This window comes from Saimiri boliviensis, chromosome 5 (genome assembly GCF_048565385.1).
Source record: "Saimiri boliviensis isolate mSaiBol1 chromosome 5, mSaiBol1.pri, whole genome shotgun sequence".
Lineage (NCBI taxonomy): Eukaryota > Metazoa > Chordata > Mammalia > Primates > Cebidae > Saimiri > Saimiri boliviensis.
In genome coordinates, this window is record NC_133453.1 from 22,960,185 (window position 1) to 22,974,760 (window position 14,576).

At 55.9% G+C, this 14,576-nt stretch overlaps 3 protein-coding genes across 5 annotated transcripts in view; 1 reads left to right on the forward strand and 2 right to left on the reverse strand.

Moving 5' to 3' along the window:
* Window positions 1–2,638, reverse strand: part of PNKD (PNKD metallo-beta-lactamase domain containing) — an 81,415-nt gene extending 78,777 nt beyond the window's left edge. Inside the window, exons 1-3 of one of the 2 annotated variants that reach the window (XM_010336334.2) lie at window positions 2,525–2,634; window positions 1,585–1,753; window positions 179–558 (exon numbers count right to left, since the gene is read on the reverse strand). In XM_010336334.2, the coding sequence (XP_010334636.1) occupies window positions 366–558; window positions 1,585–1,753; window positions 2,525–2,591 (429 nt within the window). In that variant the 5' untranslated portion in view covers window positions 2,592–2,634 and the 3' untranslated portion in view covers window positions 179–365. Of the gene's footprint in view, window positions 1–178; window positions 559–1,584; window positions 1,754–2,524 lie in introns of those variants that run through there. The other variant, XM_003925541.4, reaches the window with a different exon arrangement.
* Window positions 2,639–2,960: 322 nt separating this feature from the next.
* Window positions 2,961–9,473, forward strand: AAMP (angio associated migratory cell protein). Of its 2 annotated transcripts, none has more exons than XM_010336336.3 (11): window positions 2,961–3,161; window positions 3,589–3,744; window positions 5,711–5,830; window positions 6,357–6,496; window positions 6,723–6,867; window positions 7,157–7,240; window positions 7,672–7,787; window positions 7,937–8,040; window positions 8,158–8,248; window positions 8,446–8,600; window positions 8,995–9,473. In XM_010336336.3, the coding sequence occupies exons 1-11, from the start codon at window positions 3,041–3,043 to the stop codon at window positions 9,068–9,070; spliced, it is 1,308 nt and encodes a 435-aa protein (XP_010334638.1). In that variant the 5' UTR covers window positions 2,961–3,040; the 3' UTR covers window positions 9,071–9,473. The 2 variants fall into 2 exon arrangements, with proteins under 2 accessions (XP_010334638.1, XP_003925587.1); XM_003925538.3 differs by having other exon boundaries at window positions 3,592–3,744.
* Window positions 9,474–9,703: 230 nt separating this feature from the next.
* On the reverse strand, window positions 9,704–13,395 carry GPBAR1 (G protein-coupled bile acid receptor 1). Its single transcript, XM_003925547.3, has 2 exons — window positions 13,109–13,395; window positions 9,704–11,241 (listed from the first exon to the last, which is right to left on the reverse strand). Exon 2 carries the CDS (start codon window positions 11,194–11,196, stop codon window positions 10,204–10,206), a length of 993 nt encoding a protein of 330 aa, XP_003925596.1. The 5' UTR covers window positions 11,197–11,241; window positions 13,109–13,395; the 3' UTR covers window positions 9,704–10,203.
* Between the last annotated feature and the right edge of the window lie 1,181 nt (window positions 13,396–14,576).

Consider the following 14,576-nt stretch of genomic DNA (forward strand, 5'->3'; position numbering starts at 1 on the left):
GCCTAGGCTTGTTGCACTTAAGTCTAGGGGTTTGCCCCACCATCCAGCTGGGAACACAGCTCTGTGAGAGGGAACACACAAGAGTAACCAGACAAAAAAAAAAAAAAAAAAAAAAAAAGAGTAACCAGCCCCACCCTCTGGCCCTCCCATCCCAAGGGACTCATAAACCCAGACCTGGTTCCTTTCCACTAAACACTCAATAACTTTATTTGCCTTTGGCTGGCTCCTCCGTGTGGGGCGGGGTAGGGGTTGGCAGCAGCCTGGGCTTCATGCGCCCTCTGGTGGACCTCAGAGGCAAGAACTGGAATCCCAGCCAAACCTGAGGACTTAACCGTCAATACAGTCTAGGAGGGTTGCAGCGCTCCTCAGGTCTGCACCCCAGACCCAACATCAGGGGACGGGGCACGTTGGGAGGAGGCCCTGAACCTCTGGCTCTCATACTCGCCCGTGTTGGACGCCCGCATGTTCTGCCGAGCCTTCATCTGCTTCACACGGTCCTTGTCCACTTTCCGCTTGGTGAGGATGAAGAGGAGGATACCACAAGGGAAGCCGATGGCCCTACGGGTAGGGAGATTTGCACGGGGTTTGGGGAGGGGCCAAGCCTGAGCCAGAGGAGCTGCGGGCAATCATTCTAGCTCCATCAATTGCATGAATCGTTCTAGCTTCATCAGTTGCACGTCCTCCGTGCTGGCTGCTGGAGGGATCCACGCAAATCAGATCCCGTCACTGCCCTGCTTAAAACCCCGAAACAGTGCTCCATCACTTCCTGACCAAGTCCAAACTCCTAGGCATGGCACAAAAGGCCCAGTGTGGCTGGGTCTCTGCCTGCTTCTTTCCTCCTCCCGCCTAGAGCCTGATACCCAGCAAGAACTCCGCATTCCTGCAACAGCACCTGTGCAGGATTTTCCAGGCAGCCCTGACGCTTTCCCTCTGAGTCCTGGTCAGGGTCCCCTCCAAGTTTGCCCCTCTTAGGCTAAGTAACCACTGCTTGGGAGGCATTTGGGTGTGGGGGAAAGAATATGGAGTCACAGACCGGGTGACGATCCTAGTTCAGTCTCACTTCCTTCCTCTGTGAAATGGGGATGTAATATTTACCTCAGAAAAACTAAAACATTACAGGTTAAAGTACTGGCACACCTCACATGCAAAAAAAATGTTAATTTCTTCCTCCTTTCCCTTTATTATTGGTCAATATGTATTAACGTCAGAGTCAGATCCCAATCACAATGTTCGTAACACCTTCTAAATACTATTATGCAAGTGGTACAATCTCATATGGTCTCAACAAACTAATTACTTAAACTTGGGTCTCACTCCAAGCTCCCAAAAGGGAGGATGAGGCCAGGGACCCAAGTCTAAATCAGATCAACTTGGCTTACTTCACAGTAAACCCAGTGTCTTCACAATTCCACATACGTTCCCACCTCCCCTGCCCCACCCCTCTGAGATTCCAATCGAACCCAACAATTCTGTTCCCACAACTTTGGATTCAGCTCGCTATCTGAAACTTTCCGAAGTTTCTGAGTCCTGCCCTCCCCTAGAAGCCACGCCCCGTTGGTGGGCTAAGGGGTGGTTAAAACTCACCAGGCCAGTCCCACAGCTTTCATGGGGTTCTTGCCCCTCCTTCTGGGAATGTATTCCAGCTCGGGGGATAGGGGTTCAGGTTCCTCCTTGCCCTCTGGGGAGCTGTGGCTTTGCAGTGCCCGGATCCTATTATGGGAAGCCTTGTTAGCTGTGGCTCCTGCGAGGATCCCTGTGGATGGAAGTAAGGAAGGTCAGTAAGAGGAGATGAGAAGAGAGCAAGCGGAGACGGGAGCAGTGAGGGCTGGGGAGGAGCCGTGGAGATCTGAGGAAGGGGAGTGACTGCAGTCTGAAGTAACAAGTGCCAGGGCGAATCCAAAGGGAAATGGGAAAATCGCCACCAAGGTGGCACCTTTGGAAGCCACTTCCACGTCACTGCGGGCTCATCACCCTGGTGCCAGGACGAAAAGCTTCGCTGTTCTTCCTCAGACGACAGGATGGTAAGGACTGCAGTGGGACTCACATGAGACGCATGAAAGAAATCCAGCAAAAGGTTTTGAAACTGCAAATGTTAGCACAGGAAGGGACCTTAAAGATAGTCTACTCCATGCCCTGCACTGTATGGAAGAGGAAACTGAAGACCTGAGAGACAAACTGCTTTGCCCAAGGTCAAACCGCTAATTATCCGCGGTTTAGAAGGCAAGCCTCCAGAAGCCCGGGGCTATTTCCTCTGCACTGCGGTGAGTGTGAAACACCTGGAGCGCGGGAGTCTAACAGGCTTCCTAGGAGCTCCCTCTCGCAGCAAGACCCTGGAGGTGTCGAGCGACCCGAAGGCGGGGCGGGGATGCAGAGGGTGACCTCTAAAGAGCATCTCTGCACCCCTAGACTCTAAGATATTGCAGAAAAGTGTGACAGGAACCCTGACCTCCTGCTATCGTCGGGCTGGATGTGAAAGAAAAGGGATCTTCTGAAGTCCTGCCCTCCCCGGGGTCCCTCTCCTTACCCCGGAGGACGCGGGCATTTCTCGCCCCCCGGCCCTTCAGCGCCGTAGCAGCCACCACCGCCGCCATGTTTAGATCCCACGCCCCCTTCACCGCGCTCCCCGCCGGGAATTGTAGTTTGCGTAACGGGCCTCCCCCGCTCCTTCCGTCCTGCCTACAGACTAGAAACTACAACTCCCAGAAGCCCGCAGAACGGACCCAGGAGACCTACTCTCCTCAGGAGACCCCGGAGGCGCGCACGCTCGCTTGTTTCTCTCCAGTTGGGGGCGGAGTCAGGTGGGGAGGAGTTTGGGTTCTCTCCGCCACGCCCCGACCCTGTCTTCCAATGCCGCTCTGTGATTGGTGGCACGGCTAGCCAACCATCGTAGCTATTGGCCGAACGACTGTCGCTCTTCCTGCCGGGGAGTCGCCTACGCCTACTTCCTCCCGAGAGGAGGGGCTCGAGTTCCGCGTCGTCGCGCAGAGCTGACTCTGGGAGGCGTTTGGGCCCAGAGAAGTGGATCGGCCGCTTGCGCCGCATGGAGTCCGAATCGGAAAGCGGGGCTGCTGCTGACACCCCCCCACTGGAGACCCTAAGCTTCCATGGTGATGAAGAGATTATCGAGGTGGTAGAACTTGATCCCGGTCCGCCAGACCCAGGTGAGAAGTGCCGGTCCTCAGGCCATGGGACAGGAGACGCTCACCCCTGGGCTCTGACCCCTGCTTCTCCCTGCTCCCCTCCACATCCCACCGGTCATTCCTGCCGATATCCCTCTTGCCCCCCTCCCCCACTCCCACCCCCACACTTAGTTCTCAGGCCTGGCTGGGGTGGGGGTTCCCTGACGCCTCCTCTAGCCCTTCCCCTCACACACCCCCTTCCCATCATTCCCTTGGCCCTCCCTACGCGCACGGTCGCTGGCCAGCCCTGGCTTCCCGTCCTGCGTCCCGCGCGCCCCCGAGACCCCCGTGTGTCTGACTCCACCTTCCCCTCTCGCCACATGACTCGCCCCAGCCTCAGGCCTCCTCACGCTTCTCTCCGTACCTCTTACCGTCTCCCGAGCCCCATCTTCTAACCCTCTCCCCAAAGCAGATGATCTGGCCCAGGAGATGGAAGATGTGGACTTTGAGGAAGAAGAGGAGGAAGAGGGCAACGAAGAGGGCTGGGTTGTGGAGCCCCAGGAAGGGGTGGTCGGCAGCATGGAGGGCTCCGACGATAGCGAGGTCACCTTTGCATTACACTCAGGTAGGTCTTTGAGGTGATCCACCTCAAATCAGTTTAGGTGGGCGTGTAAGCATTAAACATCCGCCATGGACAGAGCCTTATAGGGGACCCAGAGATGGGCAAGGTGCTGGCCTTGCTGGAGGAGCCCTCAGGTGAGGATGATTGCTTGTCTTCTGGCCTCAGTCGAGACACCTGGCTTCAAGTCCTTTCTCTACTTTGTCAGTTAACCTTGATTAACCTCTTAGTTCTCTTTTAAAAAGTTATCTTTGGCCTGGTGGGTGGCTCATGCCTGTAATCCCAGCACTTTAGGAGGCCGAGGCAGTTGGATCACTTGAGGTCAGGAGTTCGAGACCAGCCTGGCTAACATGGCGAGACCCCATCTCTACTAAAAATACAAAAATTAGCCAGGTATGGTAACGAATGCCTGTAATCCCAGCTACTTTGGAGGCTGAGGCAGGGGAATCGCTGAACCTTGGAGGCGGAGGCGGAGGTTGCAGTGAGCCGAGGTATCGCCACTGCACTCCAGCTTGGGTGACAGAGTGAGACTGTCTCAAAAAGAAAAAAAAGTTATCTTTGATAAAAGTTAATAAAAGTAGTGAGTATAAAATTAGAGATAATTGGTCGGGCGCGGTGGCTCAAGCCTGTAATCCCAGCACTTTGGGAGGCCGAGGCGGGTGGATCACGAGGTCCAGAGATCGAGACCGTCCTGGTCAACGTGGTGAAACCCCGTCTCTACTAAAAATACAAAAAATTAGCTGGGCATGGTGGCGCGTGCCTGTAATCCCAGCTACTCAGGAGGCTGAGGCAGGAGAATTGCCTGAACCCAGGAGGCGGAGGTTGCGGTGAGCCGAGATTGCGCCATTGCACTCCAGCCTGGGTAACAAGAGCGAAACTCTGTCTCAAAAAAACAAACAAACAAAAAAATTAGAGATAATTGGCTAGACATGGTGGCTCATGCCTGTAATCCTAGCACTTTAGGCGGGGGTGCGAAAGCAGGCGATCACAAGGTCAGGAGTTCGAGAATAGCCTGGCCAACATGGTGAAAACCCGACTCTACTAAAAACAAAAATTAGCTGAGTGTGGTGGCAGGCACCTATAATCCCAGCTACGTGGGAGGCTGAGACAGGAGAATCACTTGAACCTGGTAGGTGGAGGTTACAGTGAGCAGAGATCGAGTCGTTGCACTCCAGCATGGGTGACAGAGCGAAACTCTGTCTTAAAAAAAATAAAACAGGCCGGGCGCGGTGACTCAAGCCTGTAATCCCAGCAGTTTGGGAGGCTGAGGTGGGTGGATCACGAGGTCAAGAGATCGAGACCATCCTGGTCAACATGGTGAAACCCCGTCTCTACTAAAAAAAAAAAAAAAATACAAAAAACTAGCTGGGCGTGGTGGCGCGTGCCTGTAATCCCAGCTACTCAAGAGGCTGAGGCAGGAGAATTGCCTGAACCCAGGAGGCGGAGGTTGCGGTGAGCCGAGATGGCGCCATTGCACCCCAGCCTGGGTAACAAGAGTGAAACTCTGTCTCAAAAAAAAAAAAAAAAAAAAAAAAACCAGAAAAAACCAAATTAATTAAAATTAGAGCTAATTGTATCTTTTTGAGCATATTTTATATCATTTTCTCAAGTACTAGTTGTTAGTAAGAAGCCCTTAACATGATGTTCTTCTCACTCTGTACCTAATCTGGTGGCATCCCATGCTGAGAACTGTAAGCCCTGCCCCTGTACCCACCTCCTGTCCATGATATGGCTGGTGAGCCGCACAGCGAGGGCACCTGCTCTGGAGAAGGACTTGCAGCTTGGCAAACGTGGGAAGGATCTAACAACCCAATTTTTAAAACTCAGAAGAACTTGGTTGTGCCTGTCTTTTTCCAGGAGGAAAGACATGTTGCTTTGGGTGAAAGAGGGTGGGGTTCCTGAAGGTTCTGAAGGGCGGAGCCCTAGGTGGGAGCTCTGTCACCTTACCAACATGGAATATGTCTTGGGACAGCATCTGTGTTTTGTGTGAGCCTGGACCCCAAGACCAACACCTTGGCCGTGACCGGGGGTGAAGATGACAAAGCGTTCGTGTGGAGGCTCAGCGATGGGGAGCTGCTGTTTGAGTGTGCAGGTGAGGGAGCCGAGCTAGAGGCCTGGCAGAGGTCACATTCCTTTGGGAGGTCTTAGGGGGTGGCCTGAAGTGGTTGTGCATCCAACAGCCACTTAGTGATGTCTCTTTTGTGCCAGCTCTGTGCTGGGCCCCAGGACTCGGGGAGAATACTAGTCTGTTTTGGGCACGGAGGCAGGAGGCACTAATTGGCCAAGGGAGTCCAGGAAAGGCCAGAGGAGGCCACACTGGTGTAGGAGCAGTTGGGCAGAGGGGAGGATGGGGATTGTGGGCAGAGGGGTAGAGTGGACAGAAAGGGGAAGGCGTGGGAGGCCTGGGCTCAGCCCGGTTGAATGAGGGCCGGCAGTGTTTTCTCCTGGCGTTCATGGGAGTGTTGGTTCCTGGAGTGGCGGCGAGTTCCATCACCTGTTCTGCTCAGCCCCGCCCCTCTTTTTTGCCTACCTGGTCCTTTCAGGGGGCCAGATACCAGATGCCACCAGCACCAGGTACCCTATCATTTTCCTCTCTTTCTGCCCACTTTTGTTTGAAGGCCATAAAGACTCTGTGACTTGTGCTGGTTTCAGCCATGACTCCACTCTAGTCGCCACAGGGGACATGAGTGGCCTCTTGAAAGTGTGGCAGGTGGACACTAAGGAGGAGGTCTGGTCCTTTGAAGCGGGAGACCTGGAGGTAAGATCATCAGAGTGGGAGTCAACTCTGGGGGTCCTTGGGTTGTGGGGGTGCAAGCTTGGGAGGCCAGCTCTGAGCCACCCAAGGCACAGGAAGAATGTCTGCCTGTTACCTGGAAAGTCCCTGCAGAACCCTAGAGGCAGGAAACCTTGGGTGGAGCTCATGGGGCAGGCTTCTAGGTGGGATGGGGTGATGGGCCTCCTTGCTGCCCTTCCTCCCTGTCCAGTGGATGGAGTGGCACCCTCGGGCACCTGTCCTACTTGCGGGCACTGCTGATGGCAACACCTGGATGTGGAAAGTCCCAAACGGTGACTGCAAGACCTTCCAGGGCCCCAACTGTCCAGCCACCTGTGGCCGAGTCCTCCCTGACGGTGAGAGCAGCTCCCTTGAGTGTCCTTTCCAGTGCAGAGACAATTCCAGGATATACACCTCTTGGAGCTGCCTTCTGGGCCATAGCCAGCAAACTCAGGCTTGCTCTTGGGAGCGCTGACCTCCCGGGCCCTAAAGCTCATAGCACCTCCTTCCTGCTCTGAACTCACCTGTGATTCCTGGGGTAATGTCTGGGCCCTTCCACTCTTCCTTCCTCTCCCTCTCCCCATTCCCTTGCTTAGTGTATCTGAGTGTGCCCTCTGCCCTCTCTTTATCTGTGCCTCTCTTCAGGGAAGAGAGCTGTGGTAGGCTACGAAGATGGCACCATCAGGATTTGGGACCTGAAGCAGGGAAGCCCCATCCACGTGCTGAAAGGTATCAGAGGTGGGGGAAGTTTTAACCTGGGCTTTTTTTTTTTTTTTTTTTTTTTGAGACCAAGTCTCACTCCGTGGCCAGGCTGGAGTGCTGCAGTGGTGCGATCTCGGCTCACTTCAACCTCTGCCTCCCGGGTTCAAGCAGTTCTCCTGCCTCAGCCTCCTGAGTAGCTGGGATTATAGGCGCATGCTACCACACCCAGCTAATTTTTGTATTTTTACTAGATACGGGGTTTCACCATGTTGGTCAGGATGGTCTCAATCTCTTGACCTTGTGATTTGCCCGCCTTGGCCTCCCAAAGTGCTGGGATTACAGGCATGAGCCACCGCGCCTGGCCAAGCTGGGCCTTTGTGGGGATGAACTGAGAACCTGGGGCAGGATGAAGAGGGAAGATAGGACGAAGCCTGACTTGCCTCCCTGCTCTATGCTAGGGACTGAGGGCCACCAGGGCCCACTGACCTGTGTTGCCACTAACCAGGATGGCAGCCTGATCCTAACTGGCTCTGTGGACTGCCAGGCCAAGCTGGTCAGTGCCACCACCGGCAAGGTGAGTGGACCTGGAGCCCAGCCAGGGCCCCCCGCTCTCCCGTCTTCTCTCCTTCCTGCCTGGGTCCTCACCGTCTCCTCTCCCCACCATCTTTCTCTCAGTCAAGCACCCGGATTCCGGGCTCTCTTCTGATCCTCTCTGGCTTTCAGGTGGTGGGTGTTTTTCGACCTGAAACTGTGGCCTCCCAGCCCAGCCTGGGAGAAGGGGAGGAGAGCGAGTCCAACTCGGTGGAGTCCTTGGGCTTCTGCAGCGTGTGAGTGAGGACGGGGAGAGGGGCTTGTGGGAGGGACCTGGACTGGGGGCCCTGGGGGAAGGCTGGGCATGTGAGTCCAGACTCTCATGAGTCTTCATGGTGTGATCCTCTGCTCAGGATGCCTCTGGCAGCTGTTGGCTACCTGGATGGGACCTTGGCCATCTATGACTTGGCTACGCAGACTCTTAGGCATCAGTGCCAGCACCAGGTATGGGCAGCTGCAGCTGGGGTCCCTGTGGGATGTGGCCATGATGGTGGGGAAGCCCAGGCCTCCGGGGGCATCTGCCCCAGCATGTGGCTCCTGCCTGGTCCTTGTGTGTGGCTGTCCCTCTTTGAGAATTGGGAGCAGATGGCTCTGAGCTCTCCCCCTGACCTCTGCCCTGCCTCTGTCATTCCTCGGGGCAGTCGGGCATCGTGCAGCTGCTGTGGGAGGCAGGCACCGCCGTGGTTTATACCTGCAGCCTGGATGGCATCGTGCGCCTCTGGGATGCCCGGACTGGCCGCCTGCTTACCGACTACCGGGGCCACACGGCCGAGATCCTGGACTTCGCTCTCAGCAAGTAAGCGAATTGGCCATGGGCTGGGATCTCTGTGTATTTGGAAGGTGGGAGTAGTACACAGGGGACATGGGATCCTTGGGTTGTGGGAGGGGATTCCTAAGGCAGGAATGCTGGGAAGCCTGAGGGTTCACAGCCCAGCCCCCACCCCAGTGGCTGCCAGTGACCCTCAGGGGCCCCACGTGTCAGTCATGAGGGAGAGGCTGAGACCAATTTTCCCCATTGGAGTCAGCTCTGCTCCCATGCTAATCGCCTCCGTGCTGGCTGCGGAGGTGTCGGCCCAGTGCTGGGCTCTAAGGCCCTAGAACTGAGGGTGTACTGGAGGAGCCCACTCCAGGGCCCTGGCTGGTGGGCTTGGGCTCCCTCGTCTCTGCAGTCACCTGCTTTCTGTTGACAGAGATGCCTCCCTGGTGGTGACCACATCAGGAGACCACAAAGCGAAAGTATTTTGTGTCCAGAGGCCTGATCGTTAATGGCTGCAGCCCCTGCCTGTGTGTCTGCTGTCGAGGGGACGAAGGGACCCCCGCCCCCGCCCCTGCCCCCGCCCGCCAGTAAAGGCAGTAGGGCACAGAGGGAAGAGGAGGGTGGGGCCCTGGATGACTTTCCAGCCTCTTCAACTGACTTGCTCCCCTCTCCTTTTCTTCTCTTTAGAGACCCTTGCCCCTTGCCCACACCTGGTGGGCCCTTCAGAGGGAGGGGCAAACCTCTTTTTCTTTCACTTTCATTTGCTGGTGTGAGCCATGGGGTGTGTATTTGTATGTGGGGAGTAGGTATTTGAGGTTCCCGTTCTTTCCCTTCCCAAGTCTCTGGGGGTGGAAAGGAGGAAGAGATACTAGTTAAAAATTTTAAAAATGTAAATAAAATATACTTCCCAGAGACAGTGTCTGTGTGGATTTTTGTGGTGGCTGAACCTTACTTAGGAGGAGCTAGCGAGGGCCCCTTCAGGGCAGCGCCACCCCACAGAATCTACTGGATGTCTCAAGATGTGCCAGCTCCCCGTGTCCAGGGGTGGTCTTTGTGCACGGACACTTCTTGCCTGCCTGGAGTCAGACTCTGCCTTGATCCACACGTCTGTCTGTAGGTTGTTTTTTTTTTTTTTTTTTTTTTTTTGAGCTGAAGTCTTGCTCTGTCACCCAGGCTGGAGTACTGTAGAGTGATCTCGGCTCACTACGACGACCTCCGCCTCCCAGGTTCAAACAGTTCTCTGCCTCAGCCTCCTGAGTAGCTGGGATTACAGGTGCCCGCAACCACGCCCAGCTAATTTTTGTATTTTTAGTAGAGAGAGGATTTCACCATCTTGGCCAAGCTGGTCTTGAACTCCTGACCTTGTGATCCACCCACCTCAGCCTCCTAAAGTGCTTGGATTACAGGCGTGAGCCACCGCGCCTGGCCTGTTTGTAGGTTCTTTCTATTGCTGGCTTGAGCCATTTCCTCCTGCTTCGCCCTTTCTGAGATATGGAATGAGATAATCATAAACGGCCAGAGGAGTTTTATTCAGTCAGTGTGGGGTCAAACAGAGGCAGGGGCTCTGATCCAGAGACGCGGAGACAGGCTGGGTGGCCGGGATGGATGGATGTTCTAGTAGGAGTCAGCAGAGGCCCTTCCTTTAGTTCAAGTCCAGGTCGATGCTGCTGTGGCTGCTTGCGTGATAGGCAGTGCTAGGGCTGGGACTGCCCCGGGAGGCTCTTCTCCACAGGACCTGCAGGCATCTTTGGGCAGCTGCCCTCCAGGGGGCTGTGTAGCGTTGGTCGCCCAGCCCCATGGCCACAGGCACAGCCGCTGCACTGGCACTTCCCAGGGAGAGAAGGGACAACAGAGTTCCAGGCCCCAGCGGCGGGCGCTGCTCGTAGGCCAGGACTGAGAGGAGCAGCGTGGCCACATAGGGCCCCCAGCACAGCCCAAAGAGCAGCATGGCTCCAGCCTGTGCCCTTGCCTGCCTCCAGGTGAGGGCCCGGGCTAGGGCCGAGGGTGCATCGCGGCACACTGCCCGCTCCAGCCGCCGTATGTCCTGCAGCTGGCGGTGGGCAGTGGCCAGCACACAGACAGAGAGGAAGGCGGCAGCACCCACGGCGGGCAGCAGGAGCCCGTAGACTTCGAGGTAGAGGTAGGGGGCTGGGAAGATAGCCTGGGAGCTGCAGTTGGCACCAGGGGTCCAGTGGTTCCACCCCAGAGCGGGCAGACTGGCAAAGAGCAGGGGGCCCGCCCAGGTGAGGAGCAGGGCCAGCCATGTGCTCCCAGGAGGCTGGAGTGGCCTCAGGACTGCCATGTAGCGCTCCCTGTGCACCAGCAGGAGGTTGGCGAGCAGAGAGAGGAAGGAGAAGTTGGGAGCCAAGTAGAGAAGGAGGCAGGACCAGTAACCCCGGTGACTTTGGCTCCACAGCCCTGGCAACATGGGCAACGCCAGACCCGTGAGCAGCCCAGCCAGCAGCAGGCTGAGGAAGAAGCAGCCAGCAGGCGGGCTGCGCAGGCGGCGGTCCCAAGCGATGCCCAGGGCCAGGAGCAGGTTTGCGGTGACTATGAAGCTTGCCAGGGCGAGGGAGAGCCCCAGAACCCCCTTGGGAATGGAGCTGGGCACCTCTCCAGTGTTGTTGGGCATCATCTTGGTCCTGGGGACAGGAGAGCCTTGGAGCAGCAGCCGGCATGCCTGGAGGATGGGATGGCCAGAGTCAGGATGGGAATGCAGGTTATGGCTTCCTGGCAGGGCTGCATGTTAATCCAGGGGCGCAGACCCACAGGCTGTGGGCTCTATCATGTTCGCTGATAGTTTTCAATTAATAGCCAATTAAACATTTATATAAAAAATTATCTGGTTTCTATTGAAAAATCAGATCTGGCAGCACATATGTCCTATATAGCTGCAACTAGCAGAGCTCACTGGTAGCTGCCCCTCGGATAGTCCCCCCCAGCCAGCTTTATCCATTTCTTTCTTTCTTTCTTTTTTAATACGGGGTTTCACCATGATGGCCAGGCTGGTCTTGAACCCCTGACCTCAGGTGATCCACCCACCTCGGCCTCCCAAAGTGCTAGGATTACAGGCATGAGCCACCGCGCCTGGCCTCTTTTTTTTTTTTTTTTGAGACAGAGTTTTGCTCTTGTTGCCCAGGCTGGAGTGCAATGGCATGATCTCGGCTCACGGCAACCTCTGCCTCCTGGGTTTAAGCGATTCTTCTGCCTCAGCTTCCCCAGTAGATTGGATTACAGGCATGTGCCACCACACCCGGCTAATTTTGTATTTTTAGTAGAGATGGGGTTTCTCCATGTTAGTCAGGCTGATCTCGAACTCCCGATCTCACGTGATCCGCCCACCTCCCATAGTGCTGGGATTACAGGCGTGAGCCACCACGCCCGGCCAGCTTTATCCGTTTCTGTTATCTGCCTCTTCTGGTCAGCTGTGTTCAGGCCTCTGTTTAGACTGAAAGGCGGGCCTATCCAGCCCCAAGGCATTTTGTGTATCCCTGCCTCCACAGGGGAGGCCCCTAAATGAGCCAAAAGAAAGGCCCAGGCCGGCTGGTGTGTAGTGGTCTCCAGCCATCAGGTGACAGGCTCCATCGGGCCAGGTCTCGGGCACCCTGAGCCCTTCCCCCCATCTGTCCTTGTAGCCATCACAGCTCAGTAAGCAGCCTCCGGGTAGGACTTCCAGCCCATAAATTTGACTCGTCTGCTCCACACTAGCAACAGGGTTCTTCCTGGGAGCTGGAGGGAGAAGCAGCAGGAGGGGACTCGTGGCAGTGAACACGGAGATGCCAGCAGCAAGGAGAGGGACTCCCCATACCCCCAGGGCTGAGGCTGAGCCCAGAGGAGAGGGAAGAGGAGCCAGTGGGCAGAGCCTGGCTTCTCTGTGGCTCTCATCTGTCCCTAACCTTCCCGTCATTCCCTGGTCTCAGTCCTCCAGTGTCATGGCCCTGCTGCCACATCCTGGGGACAGGGGGAGGGGTCCTGGGTCCTGTGGGAACTCCTGCTTCTGTCAACAGGGGAGCAGGTGCTGTTGCTAGGATCCGAGTCAATAAGGAAAGGATTCACACCTCTCCCCTCCTCCAGGACGGAATCAGGGCCCCATGGCCACCCTGAGCTGAGAGAAAGGAAGATGCTCCCCTTCCTTCCCAGGCTCCCCCAGCACCCCGAACCTGGGTCTCCAAGGACTTGTGCCCCCTTTCCCCTCCCCTAAGCCTGTTTCCTCTTGCTTAATCTCCTCCAGTGCCCTCCACCCAGGATGTCTTTTCCTCTCTAGAGGCCTTCCAGTTTCTGTTCCCTACCCACCGGCGTCATCAACACTCTTAAGCCCCGAGAGACTCAGGGTTCATTACCCCAAACCTGGCATGAGCTAGAGCTCCTAGCCCTAATCAGAATGATTTCCCCACCCCATCTCCACCAGAACAATGAGAGAGGCAGGGAGCAGCCCCCAGGGGTGATTTCCCAGCAGGGTGCACACCCCTGAGGGTCTGGTGGCTTGGGCTGGGTGCAGTGGCCTCTCCAGAATCTGAGGTTTGGGGGTGGGGGGAGTAGCTACTCACATGGCTGTTGGGAGCAGGTATTGCCTGCCCAGCCTGGGCCTTCCTGAGTGTCAGGGAGTTGCTGCAGCCAGCCCTGCAGGGATTTGGACCATGTCTGGTGTTCTGGCTGAAAAGCACAAGTGGACCAAGTGCATGGTGCCTCCGGCCGGTGGGGACAGCAGGGCCAGGCTCTCCTACCCAGGCTCTGCCCCTATCTGGGTTCTCAGAGGGATGGAGAAGTGAGGCTGGCGGGGCTCAGCCTCAGCCCCGCCTCTGGGGGGGTGGGACCTGGCATACTCTAAACTGCAGCAACTGGGACGCCTGCTTCCCCCTCCCAACCCGTGCCCCCCTCCCCTGCCACCTAGGTGAGTTTCCCTACTCCAGCTTGGAGTAATCTGAGAAATGCATTCCAGTTAATGAATAATAATGATTTAGTTACCCCTCCCGACTTCCTGCCTCCGCTGATGCATTTACATTTAATCCCCTGGACTGGCCAGCCAGCTGACAGCACACCAGTCTCCCTCTGCACTTCCCACTTCCGTGTGAGTGTGATAGTGGCAGTGGCCGGGTGTTTGGGGCCTGAGGATCTTCACTCTCCCATCCCGCCGCCTGAGGAGCTTTTCGGTTTACAAGGCCACACTTGCCTTTCTGAATCTGGAGTCATTCCACACTTTTCTCAACTGCTTTCTGAGTCCAGTTCTGAACTATGAGGGACAAATGGCTCTGGGGATGTGACCCTGGGTAAGGTATATGCTGGGCCTCGGTTTTCGCCTGTGGTAAAAGGAGAACAAGAAAAACCACCACTAATTAAGGTTGTGGTGGGGAATATGATGGGATATTCCCCATGTGGCTGCCTATACCCCCGTGCCTGGCCCTTGATGGGTATGGGTTTGCCTCAACAAACCACTCCCTCTCCTCCCCCGAGATGAAGAGGCATGAGCTGGTGCTGGAATCAGAGCTGTCTGCATCCTTTTTTTTTTTTTTTTTTTTTGGATATAGAGTCTTGTGCCCTGTTGCCCAGGCTGGAGTGCAATGGCGTGATCTCAGCTCACTGCAACTGCCTCCTCCTCCGCCTCCTCCTCCTGGGTTTAAGCAATTCTCTTGCCTCAGCCTCCCAAGTAGCTGGGATTACAGGCACGTGCCACCACGCCAGCTAATTTTTTGTATCTTTAATAGAGATGGAGTTTCACTATGTTGGCCAGACTGACCTCGTGATCCGCCCGCCTTGGCCTCCCAAAGTGCTGGGATTACAGGCGTGAGTCACCACACCTGGCTGGATCCTTTTCTTAAAAGCTGGTGAACTTGGGCAAATGACTAAAGTTCTCTTGCCTTAGTTTCCTCATCTGTAAAATGGGGCCCATAGTTGTACTCACGTATCGTGAGACTAAGTGAGGTTCCGCGTGATGAGGATTCTGATCAGCACTCCATGACAGGCAGCGATCGCTAGGAACATTATTAGGATTTCTGCCTTTCTCTGCACCTGGCCCCT